The following is a 17299-nucleotide window of genomic DNA, read 5'->3' on the forward strand; positions in this document are numbered from 1 at the left end:
CCCTACACAGTGACAGGACCCGGCATAGTAACGGAAGTAGGGCGTTCAGCCCGCCCACGCTGCCGGAAGAGCAGAGTGGTGCTTTGGCTGAACGGGTCTCCGCGTGTGCGAATTCAGTGGCGCGGCCTCCCCAGTTGAGACTGGCCGGCGTCGCGAAGCTGGTGAGTGAGGACAGAGGCTGTAAGGGAGGACACCTTGTGGATTCCAGGTCTGTCCAAGGGCCAAGGTCCCCCGGCCTCTGCCATGCTCTCCGCGTGCCGGGTGTGTGAGACCTACCTCCGCATCCCGGCTCAGAAGCCGGCTGCCTGTGCACGAGTGGCCCCGGTAACCTCGGGCTCTGTCCCCGGAAAGCAGCTCCTTTCCCGGAAAGAAGTCCCTTCTTTGCCTCTGGATCGCCTGTCTCTTGGAAGCTCTAGTTTTCCTTTGTCTGAAATGAGATTAAGGATCAAATTCTCAGCAAACTAGACTCTTCACTTGCCTATTTCTACGAAACATACATCCTTTCCTGATCCTTGGCTCCCTCTCCGTCGTCACCCCTGCCACGATCTCAAGCTCTTGTAGATTCTTATTCCCAAGGCTCTCGGGACCAACCCCTCCTTGTCTTCCGTCTTCACCTGTACCTAGTTCTGGTTCTTACGGTTTCTCCGTTGTACTGCAGTTGACTCCTACCTGGTTTACCTTCCTTCAGTTCTGTTCCATCTGTAGCCTGCAGTATATTTTTCTTGATTACCTGTTTTTTCTAACTTAAGCAATCATTCTACTTATAACTACATAAGGCTCTGATTGCCAAAGTAAACATTTAATTACTCATATATAATTCGAGATTATCCATGAAAAGCCTAATCTGTCTTTTAAAATTTAACTCCAATTATTATGCCTTATTTGCCCTGTGGTATAGTTGAACAGCCCTTCGTAGAAAGGTAACAGCAAGCTTTTGAGTGATTGTTTGACAAATTGCTGGTGCTCATTGAAATAATTGGCTTTTGCTGTTTCCATGCTTTTTGTCACATTCCTCCTGCTTTTCCCTTTCCACCTATCAAAATTCCATTCATTTTTTAACATTTAGCCCACAAGCATCTTCTTTAGGATGCTTGCATCCTTTACTGAAGCCTTATCACTTACTATGTTGATAGTTTATAATCTGATTTGTATTTTAAATTATTTGCATACTTGTTTTATGTTCTTAAAAGTGTTGATGTTCTTTGGAAGTAGGGGGTTATTTATTCATGTGTGTATTTCTGACTTAAATGTAGCTGCTTAATGTAATTACTACATTGAGTCTGTAACTTTTTTCTTTGGAGCAAAAGGTGTGGATTTGTGATTTGGAAGGAGAGACCTTTGGAAAGATGCATTGTGAATTATCGGGGCCTCACATCAAATCATCTGCTCCTTGGTCCTGAATGCTGTCTAACAAATTGATGCTAGAAGGCTCTCTCTCTCGCCAATTGATCACAGCCTTTCAGAAATCTGACACCGAGGTTACATGTCCTGGTAACTCTTTGCATTGTTTTTAGGAGACCCAAACATGGCAACCATGGAAGAAAACTTCCCCCGTGGGGGGACAAGAAAGACCCACAAATCAGAGAAAGCTTTTCAGCATTCAGTTGAACAAGACAATTTATTTGATGTAAGTGGATACTTGATTGGTAAGAGTCTCTGAACACTTCCTCTGTAGTATCATTGTGAACAATGAGCCCTGTTTGAGGATTGTGGTGTTTTTTCAGATTTTTTTTCTTTTGAAGTCTATGTTTATAAACTGAACATGTTAGAGAGTCCACACCACCACAAGACGGTTATCTTTGAAGCACAGCATTTAATATTTGAGTTTGCAGTGCTCTTGTTCCTTATTCTTAGGAACTTTATGCTGGGTTGGTACAGGAGAGAAAGCATTAGATCACTGGGGTCCCTGTTGCCATGTATAATGGTCAGGATTTGCATTAGAATTCATAATTTTCACGTACAGCAGTCTGTGCTCTAAATGCTGGAGGGAAGGGAGCTAGCATTTGATTGTATGGCTTTATGTCTATTTTATGTAATATTCCCAATTCTGCTGTGAAATAGGGATCTCTGTTCTATTTATGATGAGGGACTGAGGCTAAGAGATTATATAATTTAGCTGAAACCACACAGCTTGTCATGGTGGAGCTGGGAGTATAAGCTGAGTCTTTGTGACTCCACTTTCCATTCATACATTATTCCAAATTGCTTCTTATTTTGGGAACCCCCAGCATCCATCCTAAGTCAGGGGAGGAAGAATGCTAGAGAGAAGGGGCTTTTGAGAACACGAAGGGCAAACTTTGGACAAGGGGAGCATTGGGGGCAGAATGGGAAAGTTGGGATTGAAGTAGGAATTAAAGGAACATTTGGGAGTGGGATGGAGTGGGGGAGTAATGGAGCAAGGTGACAGATGACCTGAAATTGGAGGGGAAAGCCAGGATTGCTTCTTTTCATTCTTTGGAACCTTTTTGCCCCTTTAGATTTCTACTGAAGAGGAATCCACCAAAAGGAAAAAGAGCCAGACAGGACCAGCAAAAGCAAAAAAGTTGAAAATCGAAAAGAGAGAAAGCAGCAAGTCTGCAAAAGAGAAGTTTGAAATTCTTAATATCGAGGTTTGTTAAAGTTTGATTTTATTTTAAACAAAGTACCTGGATTGTTTAAGTTTGTATATGTTCTTCTTCCCTCCCTCTTGCTTCCTTTTTCCCTTCATTCCTTTCATTCATATGTGTGTGTGTTTGTGTCTTTGTATTTTGCTTGTGTCTATAGAGATTATTGCAGTTTGTGCTCAGAACTGAGCATCATTTCCCTCTATTATTAACTAATGCCTGGGATCATGTATTTTTTTGTTTGTTAGTTTGTTTTTCTTTTTGGCTCACCCTGTTGCTATCCTCATGGGACTTGAGTTTTAGTAAATTGGTAGGTTAGAACTGGCAATAACTTGAGCAATCATGCCCACAGTCGCTCATGTTCATAGTCACACGGAGCAGAGTAGTGGTCACACTTTCAGACCTGGCCCACGCGCTCCAGGCTGCCTTTCTCTCCACTGGCCTCTGTCCTTCATTTTGTTGCCGGTCAAGCATTTGAGGTTGGGTTGCGTGGAATAAAGTAAAAAGTTGACATGCCCTCCAGCACTGTGTAGTGCTGTTAACATTGTCAAATCATTTAGACCTTTTATGGTGCTCAGTCGGATGTTTAAGTGCATTGACATATACACATATGTACTTCCTGTAATTTTTGTATGGCAGAGTTGAGACTAGAAGCCAGAATCCCCTAACCTCCCCATTCATTGTTCTCTTCCCTATTGTACTGATGTTACTTTTCCTCTTCTAGTCACTGTGTGAAGGGATGCGGATTTTGGGTTGTGTGAAAGAGGTAAATGACCTGGAACTGGTGATTAGTCTCCCCAATGGCCTCCAGGGTTTTGTGCAAATAACTGAAATCTGTGATGCTTACACCAAAAAGCTGAGTGAGCAGGTGGCTCAAGAAGAACCTCTGAAGGTAAGACAAATAGTGGTATACAAATAAATACAAGATTGTAACTTTGCTGAGAGCTAAGAAGGAAATAAATGCCCTAAATTTTTAACGGGATTTAAATAAGTTTGACTTGGCCCAGGGAGCCTGGAAGACTTCCCAGAGGAAGGGATGCTTGAGCTGAGATCCGAAGGGTGAGGCTGTACCAGATAAAGAAGGAAGGGAGTTCAGGCAGAAAGAGTGTGCTATGTAGCAGAAAGAAGTGGCTGGAGCAGAGACAGCAAGGGAGAGTGATGTGGGTTTAGGGGGGAGAACTGCGTGGAGGCCAGACCATATAAAGGATTGGTTTTTAATTCTAGAATTAATGGCAAATCCTTGAAAGGTTCTCATTGGGGTGGGTGACATGTAGACAGCATAGAGAATAAACTGGAGATGAAAGAGCAGTTGCCTGGAGACCAGCTAGAAGGCTATTATTGTAATCCAGGGTCTAAGATTGAGGGCAGCTTGGGTTCAGGATTCACTGAGGACTGCGGAGATAAAGTCAGTGCTCAGTGATGTGTTGGGTGTGGGTGGTGAGGCAGAAGTGTCAGGGATGAGTCCTGGGTTTCTGTTGTTCATGATTTGGCAGATGGCCATGGCATTCTGAGATAAGAAATCCTGAAAGGGGACCTGGATTATGAGAGATGATTATGATTTGCTTTTTGCTGTGTTGAATTTGAGATGCGGAAACAAAAATGTGCGAGACTCCTTTGTGTAGGTGGTAGTTGAAGCTGTGAAGGGGGAAGAAGTTTCTCAGAGAGAGCAAATACAGTGAAAAGAGACTAAAGACTGAGCCACGAGTCCATACTGCATTTAGTTGCTGCATGAAAGGAGACTCGCTGTCAGAAAAAGGAGAGCCAGACAGATCGAGACAACCAATGAAAAAAGGGTCTTGAAAGCCAGGGAGGAAATGTTTCATGGAGGAAGGAGCAGTCTCTGGTGTTAAATTCTTTTTAAAAGTCACATAAGAGAAGGACTGCAAAATGGACTGTTGGATATAGTGACATGGAAGTCACTGGCGATTTTATTGGGTGATTAATGGAGCAAGGGGTGGGATGCAGGTTGCAGTAAGCGGAAGAGTCAGTAGGAGATGAAGAAGTGGAACAATAAATAGAGACAACTCTTTTTTTTAAATTAAGTGTGGTTGGTATATAATATTAAAATAGTTATATAGGTTTCAGGTACACAGTATAGTGATTCAACATTTTTATATCTTACGATGTGATTGCCCCACTAATTCTAGTAATCATCTGTCACTGTGCAAACTTATCACAATACTATTGACTATATTCCCCTTTACCTTTTTTTACCCATTCCCTACCCTCATCCCCTTGGCAACCATGCCTTTAGCCTTTGTAGACAAATTTTTTTTAATTGATTTTTTTTTTGAGAGAGAGAGAAAGAAGAAAGGATGGGGCGGGGAGGGTGGAGGGACAGAGAAAAAGAAACATCAACTTACTGTTCTACTTAATTATTCATTTATTGGTTGATTCTTGCATGTGCCCTGATGGGGGATTGAACACACTTTGGCGTATTGGGATGACACTCTAATCAACTGACCTACCTGGCTAGGGTCTTTAGACAACTCTTTTGACCTGTCATTATGACAGTATTTTGACAAGATATTTGCAGGCTTTATGCTGAAATTCAAGACAGACTTGGCCACAGATCCATCTTCCTTCGTGGGCTAGCAGTTACTGTCTTCATTGCTTTTTGGGTTCTTGGGGCGTGAGGATGAAAACTCATTGAGCCCGGACTGGGCAATGGGTTCTTGGTTCAGGGGAAGGATCTGTGTCAGGGCTTTCTCATTTGTATCATGCAGGACCTGGCCAGCTTGCCGGAACTCTTTTCTCTTGGGATGCTGGTGAGGTGTGTGGTGAGCAGTCTGGGCATCACAGAGAAAGGCAACAAGAGTGTCAAGTTATCTCTGAACCCCCAAAACGTGAACAAAGTGCTGAGTGCGGAGGCCCTGAAGCCTGGCATGGTACGTATCTGGGTTCAGGGAAGGGGATCTGGCAACGTGCCCTCTCCATGCCCTGTCTGGTCTCCTAGGCAGTGTCTCGGTCACCTTTTACTTTCAGCTTAACTGTTTCACCCAGGAGTAGGCCTTTTCCTGGGGGTGCTTTGGATACTTAGTGGAAATTGAATACCTGGGAACCTGATCATTTTACCCTGGAAGGGAGAAAGTCAAAGATTTGCTGGTAGAAGGAAAAAAAAAAGCCTCCAAGGAGCCTTAGTCTAGCATTTGTGGGGAATGCTTAAGGGCTGTTCTCCAAGAGCAAGAGACAGAGTAGAGGGGGCAGTTTGTCTATCATCTGTACTGATGGGTAGTCCAACACTGATTCTCTCCATCCTAAAATTAGTCCTAGCTGAGAGCCTCTAAGTCCAGTAGGTACAGAACATTTAGATAAGCTACGCTCACTCAAGACTCTCGTAATTAAGAGGAAGGAGATCAGCATGACCTTGCAGTGTTTGGGTAGAAGCAGTGGATGCTGGGTCAGACCTTGAAAGTTGGGTAAAAAGGGGAATACAAAAAAGCCAAGTTTCAGGAAATTGACAGGTGCGCGGAGAGCCTGCTATATGACAAGTGCAGTTTTAGACACTTTATTTGAAGAAATTCTCACAGGAACCCTGTGAGGCAGGTAAATATCCCTCTTGTACCTTTGAGAAGGTGGAGTCAGAAAAGCTTAAGTGCCTCTTGCCAAAGACCAAATAGTGAGTGTCAGAGCCCTTTTTGAATGCTGCATTACGTTCCATGAAATGTAAAGGAGGTTGGTGAGATTTTTACATTTAAAAAAAAATTTTTTTTTTAAAGTCTTGGAGGTGGTTAGAAAAGCTATGAGGACAGTAAGAAGGGTGGTTTTGTATTCTCATTAGTCACAGTGCTGGGAGTGACCTTACAGGGCTACGTCTCCTATCTTTTGAAAATTCTCCAAGGGAGAGACTTCTTTCTGTAATTCCATTATTCATCTGTGTATAGTACTCCTCATTGTCTGGAAACTGTAAAATCCTTGTAGCCCTGGAGAAATAAAGTTGATATCTTTCCCTCTTTTATCCTCTAGTGGGACTGAGGTTTCAAGTTAAAAGGGGGGTGGGATTATGGGATAAAGTGTGGATGTTGATGGTGGGAACACACATTTTGTAGTGGATGTTCATTGCTCCCATGACCTCTGGCCTCTGAACTTTTGGGAATGCTTTCTCTTCCTCCAGCTGCTCACAGGCACTGTGTCCAGTCTGGAAGACCATGGCTACCTAGTGGACATTGGTGTTGTTGGGGCCAGAGCTTTTCTGCCACTGCAGAAAGCCCAGGATTATGTCAGACAGAAGAACAAAGGTGAGGGGAAGCAGAGGGGCCAGTGCATGGTAGTGAGGTGGTGTGTGTGGGGCTGCACTATTCGAATGCCACTGTGGTGAGTAAATTACAGAATCGTGACCCTGAAGGCTTTGCTGAGATCAGAGTTAATCCTAGCCGATAGAAAAGGGAGTATGTGTGAAGGGCCAGCGACTGGCGGGGTCTCGCTAAGATCCGATGGGGCATTTTTACTGTTTCTCACTGAGGAGGTTCCACTGAAGATTGGGCCTCCGTGGCCTCTGAACCAGCCCTTTCCTGCTTTTTGAAATTTTCTTATTTTTGTGATCAATTTCCAGATCAGTCAGGATCACTTCATTCTCGTAGTTGGTCCCTTAGAGATTGGGAATATGGGGAGCAGTAGATTGTAACTCAGCAAGTAGGCCATGGATTATCTTAGGTATTGCTTGAACCCAAGTTAAAGGTCCTTCCCATAGGTGTTTTTTTTTCTTTTGGGGGCTGGGGCTGGGCTTACAGGTGCGGAACTGAAGGTGGGCCAGTACCTGAACTGCGTCATTGAAGAGGTGAAAGGCAACGGAGGAGTTGTTAGTCTGTCTGTTGGTCATTCAGAAGTTTCCACTGCCGTTGCTACTGAGGAGCAAAACTGGAGCCTTAATAACTTGCTACCTGGACTGGTGGTCAAAGCCCAGGTACAGAAGGTAAGCTGCTCATTGTCACTACTAACCTCTAAAATAAAAATAATTTTTATTAAAGTAGTACATGCACATAATCTAAAATTGTGCTGTTCAATAGGGTAGCCACTGATCGCATATGGTTATTTTACACTTGAAATCTAGCCAGTGGTACATTTTGAAATGATAATACTGTGGATATAATAGGCTCAGTAAACTATTATTAAAACAAATTTCACCTCTTTTTTGCCATTTTTAAAATCTGACTGCTAGAAAGCTTAAAATTACATGTATGGCTTGTGCTAATGCTGATCAAAAAAGTCCAATGGTAGTAAAAGACTTACAATGAACTGTCTCATCCTTCCTAGTCTCATCTTTAACTCTTTCATCCTATCTTTTGAAATTTACCTCCATATTTATGTTGAAGCTTCTGCTGGTACCTCTTGGTTTATCAATTGTGGGCATTGAGTTTTAACTTCTGATCAAGGTAGACAAAGTTGGGCCTCTCTTAATTTTCCCTTCCTCCGCCCCAGCCTCCCAACAGAGGTATATTAAAAGTTTGCTTAAATCATTATTTAGTGTTTAAGTTATTATGACTATGTAAATTTTGTTTTCTGCTGAGCTAGGTAATTAATATACTGTGGCTATTTGTTGAACAGCTTTTATCCTGGCGTTGATAATCAGCTTGCTTGCTTTCTTTTTTTTTTTTTTTTTTTTTGTCATTTCCTAACTTCATACTTATCGCTATTTCTTCATACCCCCTATAGTTATTTTTCTCCCACTACAGTTTTCTGAGTTTTCAAACAGTCTAGGTAATCTCTTAGTTACTTTTATTTCTACCTGGAGTCCCTTTTACTGTCATCCTGCTCCTGTATTGGAGCCTCTTTTGATTCCAGTTATTCCTCCCTTTTGGTTTACTCCCTCATTTCAGTATGGCATGTACTCCAGAAGCATTTTTGGAAAGCTACCTGGGAGGTTGATTTCCTGATCTAGTGGGTCAGGGATCCCCACGAGCACTCCTAGGTTCAGCCATTCACTAGGAAGACTCACAGGGCTCGGCAGATGGTGGTACTCGCTGCTATGATTCATCATAGTGAAAGGAGGCAGATCAAAATCAGCAAAGGGAAAAAAGGATCTATGGAATGAAGTCTGGTAGAAACAAGGCACTAGTTTCCCAGTGTCTTCTCCCGGTGGAGTCAGAAAGGATATACTTAATTTCTCTGGCAACAAGTTGTAATGCACGTGAGATGCTGTGTACCAAGAACGCTAGTTAGTAATTTACTGCCCTACGGATTTTGATTTTTTTTTTTTTTTTAAGATTTTATCTATTTATTTTTAGAAAAAGGGAAGGGGAGGGAGATAGAGAGAGAGAGAAACATAGGTGCGAGAGATGTCAATTGGTTGCCTCTTGCATGCCCCCAATCAGGGACCTGGCCCGCAACCCAGGCACGTGCCCTGACCGGGAATCGAACTGGCAAGCCTTTGGTTCACAGGCCAATACTCAATCTACTGAGGAACAGCTGGCAGGGCAAGTGCCCTAGCCCTAGCGTTTGTAACTGGGGTGAGTTATATAGATACACTCTGTTTGGTGTGTACTAAAATTGCAGGCTCTCATGAGGAATGCAGGTGTTTAGCATAAACTATATTGTTTACATGAACAGTTCAGGTGGTTACTTTAGGTACTCAGTTCTGGGAGTGGTAGGAACCTTCCTGATGTCCAAGTTCCAAGACACTAGCCAAGCGCTAACATTGGAAACAGGCTTCTGTAAGGATTATAATTTCAGACCTGCTATATTAACTCTTTTCTGCACATCTACTAGATCTGAAATCATTGTTATTCTGCTCTCACATGATTGATAGTTAAGCTGGGCTTAGAATTCTAGATCAAATATAACTCAGAATTTTGGAGCATTATTCCCATTGTTATCTGGCCTCCATTACGATTGAAAAGTCTGTTATTATTTTGATTTCTCTTGGTGTGCATGTGTTTAAATATTGTCTTTATTCCTTTTATTTAATAATTTCACGATGCTGTGCTTTGGTATGGATCTTCATTTATTTTTGTTGGACTTTTATAATCCAGAAATGCATTCAGTTCTGGGAAAGTTCCTTTTTAAAACTTGAGAAATAATTCATATAATTTTAAAGTGTGTAGCTCAGGGTTGTGTGTGTGTGTGTGTGTGTACTCACAAGGGCTTGCAGCCATCATCAATGTTTAACCCAAACATATTCACCACCCCCGTGAGACACCCTGTACCCCATTAGTGGTCACTCTCCATTCCTCCCTCCCTTGAGTCCCTGGCAGCCACTAATCTACTTTTTGTCTTTAGATTTGCCTATTCTGGATATTTCACATGAATGAAATCATACAATATGTGGCCTTTTGTGACTGGTTTCTTTCACTTAGCATCATGTTTTCAAGGCTCATCTGTGTTCTACCATATATTGTTGGTTTCTTACTTTTTATGGCTGAATATTATTCCGCCATATGGATATAGCACATTTTGTTTCTCCGTTCATCAAATGGTAGACATTTGGGTTATTTCCACCTTAATCTTTAATGAACAGTGCTGCTATGAAACTCATATATAAGTTTCTGTGTGGACATATGTTTTCATTTCTCTTGGGTATATACACCTAGGAATAGAATCACTGGGTTACATGGTAACTTTCTGTTTAACTTTTTGAGGAACTGCTAAAGTGGCCTCACCATTTTAAATGTCCACCAGCCATGTAAGGGTTCTAATTTCTCCACATTCTCACACTCACTATTACCCTTTTTATTATAGCCATCCTAGTGCATGTGAAATGGTATTCCACTGTGATACTGACTTGCATTTCTGTAATTATTAGTGATATAGATATTGAGCATCTTTTTATGTGCTTATCGACCATTCGTGTGTCTTCTTTAGAGAACTATCTATTCAAAAAAACCTTTGCCCATTTTGCAGTTAGGTTGTCTTTTTATTGTTAAGTTGTAAGCATCCTTTATATATTCTGTATACTAGTCCTTTATTAGATCTTGTCTTTGTTTTAAAGTATAAATTTCTCTTCTTTTTCTGGAATGTCTGTTAATATGTTGGAATTCATGGATAAATTCTCTAAATTTTCTTACCTTTTTCCTGATATGTGCATGTATTTGTCTTTATTCTACCTTCTGGGAGTCTCTCAACTTGAACTTCTCATTCTCTATTGAAATTTGGTTTTGACTGCCATGCTGCACCTGGGGCACTAAAAAACTGTTAGGAAGCCTGTTTTCCTGGGTAGGACTTGCTGACTGGCTGATTTTCACTATCAGGAGCAGGAGCTAGCAGAGTTTTGGCGGGGGCAGCCTCCAAATATCACTGTTTTAGGTCTTCTCTGGCATGTGACAGTTCTCTGGAAAGGATCTATCCAGGAGGGTATAAGCTGCCTGATAACTTGGTGGGGAAGAGGCGCTGGATGTCTTCAGTATCTACATCCGTACGATATACAGGATTTTTCTTAATCCACATTTTAAGGTTTGCATGCTTCCTGTGTTTTGAGTCTGGTACTCAAGACACTGGAGAGCTTTCCCAGAAAATAACTCTCCCATTTTCTGTGGAGATTCCTGATTTTAGTCACCTACCTCATTGCTCTTTTTTGAGGTGCTTCTTACCTTAATTCCTAATTTTTGGGGAGGTGGGCTCTGTAGGGTGAGTCAGCTTATTCATGGTCAATGTCTTGCTTATTGATTATAGAGAGAAGAGAAGGGAGGGAAGGAGAGAGAGAGGGGGAGAGAAGCATCGATGTGAGAGAGGAACATCACATTGTTGCCTCTCGTATGCACCCCGACCAGGGACCGAATCCATAACCTAGGCATGTGCCCTGACTGGGAATCAAACCCACGATCTTTTGGTTTATGGGATGATGCTCCAGCAAACTGAGCCACACCAGCCAGGGCCAGTGTCTTTCTTTTGCAATCATTTTAGTTTTACTTTCTTTTTCTGGGCAAATGACCAAGTCAGCACCAATTTGTTTGAGTTGTCAGGCTGGCAGTTCCCTGAGGATCCTTGAGCAAAGTGCCTTCCATCCCATTGGGAAATCCTGCCGATGGGAGGATTGACATCCTCTCCTTCCGGAAGGGAGGTGGGCTTACTGAATGAAGAGACAGCCAGTGCCAGGAGTTGCCCTGCCACTTAGTGTTATAGGAAGGAAGATTGATAAGGATTAGCTGGAGGAGGAGAGATGGGGTATTGAGTGTTTACTATGAACAGTAGCTCTCACTTTCTTGTTGCCTTCAAAGAGATATTTTTCAAAACGTGTTCTGTTTATTCGTAGGTGACTCCGCTTGGCCTTACGCTAAACTTCCTCTCATTCTTCACGGGCGTGGTTGATTTTATGCACTTGGAACCCAAGAAAGTTGGAACGTATTCCTCAAATCAAGCAGTAAGTAATGTTGTACCTGTCTTTTCTTAATTCCAGTTGTATCCCAATCAGCTATCCAATATCACAGTTAGATCCGGGCCAAGTCCTAAGACTGCATGTGTACAGGTGTGCAGAGAGGAGATGAGGGGAGTAAAAAGTATTGGGAAGGATCACAAGAAGCTACCAGTGGTTATCCCTGGGGACTGAAATTAGAGAAGGTAATTAGTGGAAGAGACGGTGACTTTTAGCTTTTATTTCATATTCTTCCATGGTTTGATTTTTTTTTTGTTTTTGTTTTTTGCTATCAAATCTTTTGCTTTTATAATTTAAAGTGTTTCAGAGGAGTATTTAACAGGAGGGAACAAGATATATGTTTAAATAGTAAAATGTAATTTTAAAAAGTGCTGTGAGTATAATAGATCCAGTTTAAGAAAACAAGAAATATGTCTAAATAGAAAAATGTGATTTAAAAAATGCTAAGGGTATAATAGATCCAATTTTGAAAATAAATTTAAGGAGTACATCTGGTTAAAATACTGAGAGTTCACACAAATAGGTCTTAATAGTAATTAACTCTGGGTGATTTTTCTACCCTTATCTAAAGATTCAAATTTTCTACAATTAACATGGATATTTGAGAAGAAAATTCCAGTATGTAGTACTCAGAATATTTTTTCTCCTAAAGTGATTAATTTTTGGTTTTTACCCATGCTAACGGATATTACAGAGATATCTCTGTAAAAAGTTAAAATAGGCTTTCGCACCGCCTAATGATAACACTGTTAACATTTGGTGAACCTCTTTCTATTAATTATTTTCTCCCTCTAGTCATATTTATGGACAGAGTTGAGACATTTCGCATGCTAACACCCTGTGATCAAAGCAGGTGGTTTCAGGTGCATTTTAGATGAGCCTCTAATGTAGTGACGCCTGCCCATGGTTTCCATTGCATGTGCATTATTGGCCTCGTGGCCTTGATGTAGTCGCACATGGTTCCTCTGAGACACTGTCTGAATTTTCTGCATGCTGCTTGATGCGCAGGTCAGTTTTAATACTGACATCCATGACCTGATCAGCACATGGAGTCTTGACCTCTGAAAGTCTGCCCCCAGGGACCTTAGCCCCTGTGTGCCTCCTCCTGTTCATTATGTCCTTTCCCTTATCTAGGTAAGGGCCTGCGTCCTCTCTGTCCATCCTCGGACCAGGGCTGTGCGGCTCAGCCTGCGCCCCGCCTTCCTGCAGCCTGGGCGCCCACTCACCCGGCTGTCTTGTCAGCACATGGGAGCTGTCCTGGATGACGTTCCTGTCCAGGGCTTTTTCAGCAAGGCTGGGGCCACGTTCAGGCTGAAGGATGGGTCTCTGGCCTATGCTCGGGTATGGAGTCTATTTGTTTCATCACTAGAAGGACTGTTTTGGGACACATGGGTCTTTTTTTCCTTCTTTCATTCCTTTATTAGTTTCCTACTTTTTAATGTCCCCAAGTGTGTCAGGCTGTTCATAGGGACAAAACAGTGTCTGTTAGTTATATTAGAATGCCTTAGAGTCAGTTTGATGTATTTGATACCTAGTGGATTGTAGGTATAAGAATGAATTAGAGTCTATGACAGGGCTTGGCCAAGTTTTTCTTAAAGGTCCATATAGTAAATATTTTAGGCTTGTGGGCCATATGGTCTCTGTCCTAACTAGTCAACTCTGTTGTTATAAGTTGAAAGTACCCAGAGAAACAATATAAATGAATGGGCATGACTGTGTTCCAATACAACTTTAATTTAGAAAAATTGGTACCAGCTGTGAGCTTTAATTTACTGACCCATGATCTAGACTGTTCTCTGACATAGAGATTCTACAATGATAAAGAGAAGTTTTTAGTTAGAGTAATTATTTTAACAGGTTATTAGGTTATTAGAGTACTGTTTTTATGGTAGGTGATAAATGTATTGTCATATTGATATTTTTTAAAAAATTTATTCATTTGTTTTTAGAGAGAGGGGCAGGGCAGGAGAAAGGGAGAGAAACATCAATATGTGGTTGCCTCTCATGCACCCCCTACTGGGGAGTCTGGTCCAAAACCCAGGCATGTGCCCTGACTGGGAATCAAACCAGTGACTCTTTGGTTTGCAGACTGGCACTCAATCCACAGAGCCACACCAGCCAGGGCATCATCTTGGTGTGTTTTAATGTCTGATTTCCTCAGATCTATTGTCTCTGGCTTATCCTTAATCATTTGGTACTTTGTAGCTCAGCCATCTCTCTGATTCTAAGAATGCCTTCAATCCTGATGCCTTCAAGCCAGGAAACACTCACAAGTGTAGAATCATCAACTACAGCCAAATGGATGAACTGGCTTTGCTCTCTTTGAGGACGTAAGTGTAACAGCACGCGGCGAATGTGGCAATGTGCTCCTGTGCAGATATACATTCACATTGTCTCCTGGCCTTGCTTGCTGAAGGTTTCCTATCTTGCCAACATGATTTTAGTAGCCCTGAATTTTAGGTACATCTGCCCTAGTTTAGTCAACCTTGTATTTCCTTTTTGTTCTAGGTCTATTATTGAAGCTCAGTACTTTAGATATCATGACATCAAACCTGGGGCATTGGTAAAGGTAAGACCTCACACATCTAGATACTCCCCCAGCTTCAGGTATTTTTATTTCACAGGTTAACTGTCAGATCGTTTGTCGTTACTCGAACATATTTAAAGTCACATTCCTTGCCACTCTGTCTGCTAACTGGAATTTTTTTTTCTTCCCTTGGGTAACTTGTAATTGATTTCAAGATAAGGTCTTACCAGTACCACCCAACTACAGAGGCAGTAGTCATAAACCCTGGAATTTGACGGCATTTATTAGACCAAATCAAAAGTTAGTTCTATGATAATTAACCTACCTGGGATATTAGTAAGAAGCCAGTTCCAGCTGCCTCGCCTTTTCAACCCTTTAGACCCAATTGAGCCACTCCTCTTTATTTTTTGGGAGACATCATCCCCTCCTTTAGAGAATGCATGTGTAAAGCAGAAAGAACATGCGCACACAAAGAGTTGCAGACGTTCCCATAAATAAACCCGCCTGCATCCAGAACAGTGTGGGCTCTGTGCTTTGCCCCTGGGAGATTTGGAATAACAGGCACAGTTATAGCCCAGGAACTTGGGCTTCTAAAGAAAGGTGTGACATGCTTTGTTGTAAGAGGTGGAGGAAAGGCCATTCTTAAGGCATCATGGCATCTTTTCTTGGGACTCCCTAGGGCACAGTGCTGACCATAAAGCCATACGGGATGTTGGTGAAGGTGGGTGAGCAAATCAGGGGCCTGGTACCTCCTGTGCACCTGGCTGACATCATGATGAAGAATCCAGAGAAGAAGTACCACATTGGGGATGAAGTCACATGCCGGGTGAGCCTCCTGAAGGGTCTCTCTTAGGGATTTGGCCAGATGGGAAGAGAATAATGCTTTTTAGATGAAGTTTCTGCTCTGTTCCACAAAATGACCAGCTAATGTCTTCAGTGTTGTGCCTAGCATTGGGAAGAGGAAACCGGCTTTCTGTCCTTGAGAACTGTGTAGTATGATTGAGAGTTAAAATATCTATACATGAAGAGAACAGACCAGTGTGTGACCTCTTGCCCCACAGTTTGGTGCAGAATATATACTCTGATCACATCTCAGAAGGGGGAGGTCAGGGTGGGCTGGGGCAGCAAGAATCGTTGGTGATAGCAATAGCCACTACCATATAATGTGCATTTTGAGCCGGTTGTGCTAGACACATGGAATTCATTATTTCATTTAATTCTTAAAACAGCCCTGTAAAGTAAGTATGTTATCCTTATTTTGTAGGTGGGAAAATTTAAGCTTAGGACAGCCGAGTATCTTGCCCAAAGTCATACAGCTAATAAATGGCAGAACCAGTTTTCACATTTAGCTCTGTTTAACAGTAATGTATCCTTGATTTCTGGCAGAGGTGGGACGTGAACTAGAAAGGATGGGTAGGATTTCGAAGGTTGAGGAGGATCCTCACAAGCAGTATATATCAGGCACAGAAATAGCCCAAACAATGCTGCCAAAAAATGCGTGGTTTATTACAAAAGCTTGAATCTCAGGAAGGGCTTCACAAAGATGTGAGATTAAAGATGATAGTACACAGTACTTTTCGTTGTTTTTATTTTATTACTCTGTTTTCTGATTTTCATTTTATTTCATTTCAGTCAACAGAGAGGTTGATTGCCCATTGGCCCAATATTTTATGGTTGTGGGGTCAGGAGGCTCAGAAGTAGAGGAATTTCTCTGCCCTCAAGGAGGTGACTTTCTGAGGGATGGGAGATGGTTGGACCTCCCAGTCTTAGCTTACAGCTGATACACAGATGGTAAATTCCTTCAGTCATTCGTTCTGTCCCATGAGATACTAGTGGACAAGGAAGGAGCTAAGGCAGGTAGAAGTGACTGACACCGGATTCTTAAGGTGCAGCAGGATGAAGAGTGCTGTCGCAGACCCAGGAGGGAGCTTATGGGAGGAACGGCACTTGGAGTAGGGATGGTTACTCGCTAGATTGTCATCCAGCAGGAAGCCGAGAGGGTCTGCCGCTGAGAGTATTCTCGGGGGAAAGAGATGGCGGGTCCTTGGGCACTGACCGTGGCCTTCGGGTTTAGGGGCTGCAGAGACCAGCTCAGTGGCTCTCTTGGTAACGGGTAGCTTGATGACAGCCAGTATCCTTTTCCCTAGGTTTTGCTTTGTGACCCTGAAGCCAAAAAGCTGATGATGACCCTGAAGAAAACCCTGATTGAGTCCAAACTTCCTGCCATTACCTGTTATGCCGATGCCACACCTGGTCTGCAGACACATGGCTTCATCCTCAGGGTCAAGGACTATGGCTGCATTGTGAAGTTCTACAATGATGTGCAGGGACTGGTACCTAAGCATGAGCTCAGTGCTGAGTATGTCCCTGACCCTGAGAGGGTCTTTTACACTGGCCAGGTAATCCTTTCTCCAGACAGGCTCTGACCCTTGGGGACCTCATGAACACAGATCTGAAGGAGTAGTATGGAGAGCTGTTTTTTAAGGGATGATGAAGGGAGCACACGGGGCAGTGGGCCTGAGCCAACTACGTAGAGGAATTGGGAACAGAACAGAGAGAAACCCTCAAGAGGTTTCAACAGAAGCTGGCAAACTCATGGATGTCAGGCCCACAATCTGGAAGAAATTAGGCTTTACCTGTAATATCCTGGTGTCCCTCGCATCAGAAGTTGTTTTGAGGCCACTGCCACCACCAGGGGGCAGTGCCATAAAACTAGCGAATCTGGGTCTGTCTAAGAAAAAGAATTTTTTATAATTTGATGTTGTACCAAAAATTTATTCGTGTGTTACTTTCACCTAAAGGCTGACTCGGGGAGAGGGGGTTTCTGTGTAGGCTCTCCATGCACTTCTTTTCACTGCATTCTGA

The 17299-nt window shown here is 42.5% G+C and overlaps 1 protein-coding gene across 1 annotated transcript in view; it reads left to right on the top strand.

Annotated features, from left to right (window-relative positions):
• Nucleotides 1-52: 52 nt before the first annotated feature.
• Nucleotides 53-17299, top strand: part of PDCD11 (programmed cell death 11) — a 39485-nt gene continuing 22238 nt past the window's right edge. The window contains exons 1-13 of the mRNA XM_054581443.1: nt 53-161; nt 1515-1627; nt 2478-2609; nt 3328-3495; nt 5330-5491; nt 6718-6841; nt 7334-7515; nt 11788-11895; nt 13042-13248; nt 14113-14237; nt 14416-14476; nt 15114-15260; nt 16582-16833. Of these exons, the coding sequence (XP_054437418.1) occupies nt 1526-1627; nt 2478-2609; nt 3328-3495; nt 5330-5491; nt 6718-6841; nt 7334-7515; nt 11788-11895; nt 13042-13248; nt 14113-14237; nt 14416-14476; nt 15114-15260; nt 16582-16833 (1770 nt within the window). The 5' untranslated portion in view covers nt 53-161; nt 1515-1525. The remainder of the gene's footprint in view (nt 162-1514; nt 1628-2477; nt 2610-3327; nt 3496-5329; nt 5492-6717; nt 6842-7333; nt 7516-11787; nt 11896-13041; nt 13249-14112; nt 14238-14415; nt 14477-15113; nt 15261-16581; nt 16834-17299) is intronic.

Source organism: Pteronotus mesoamericanus, unplaced genomic scaffold (assembly GCF_021234165.1).
Source record: "Pteronotus mesoamericanus isolate MK-2021 breed Mesoamerican mustached bat unplaced genomic scaffold, CSHL_Meso_final contig_657, whole genome shotgun sequence".
NCBI classification, from domain to species: Eukaryota; Metazoa; Chordata; class Mammalia; order Chiroptera; family Mormoopidae; genus Pteronotus; species Pteronotus mesoamericanus.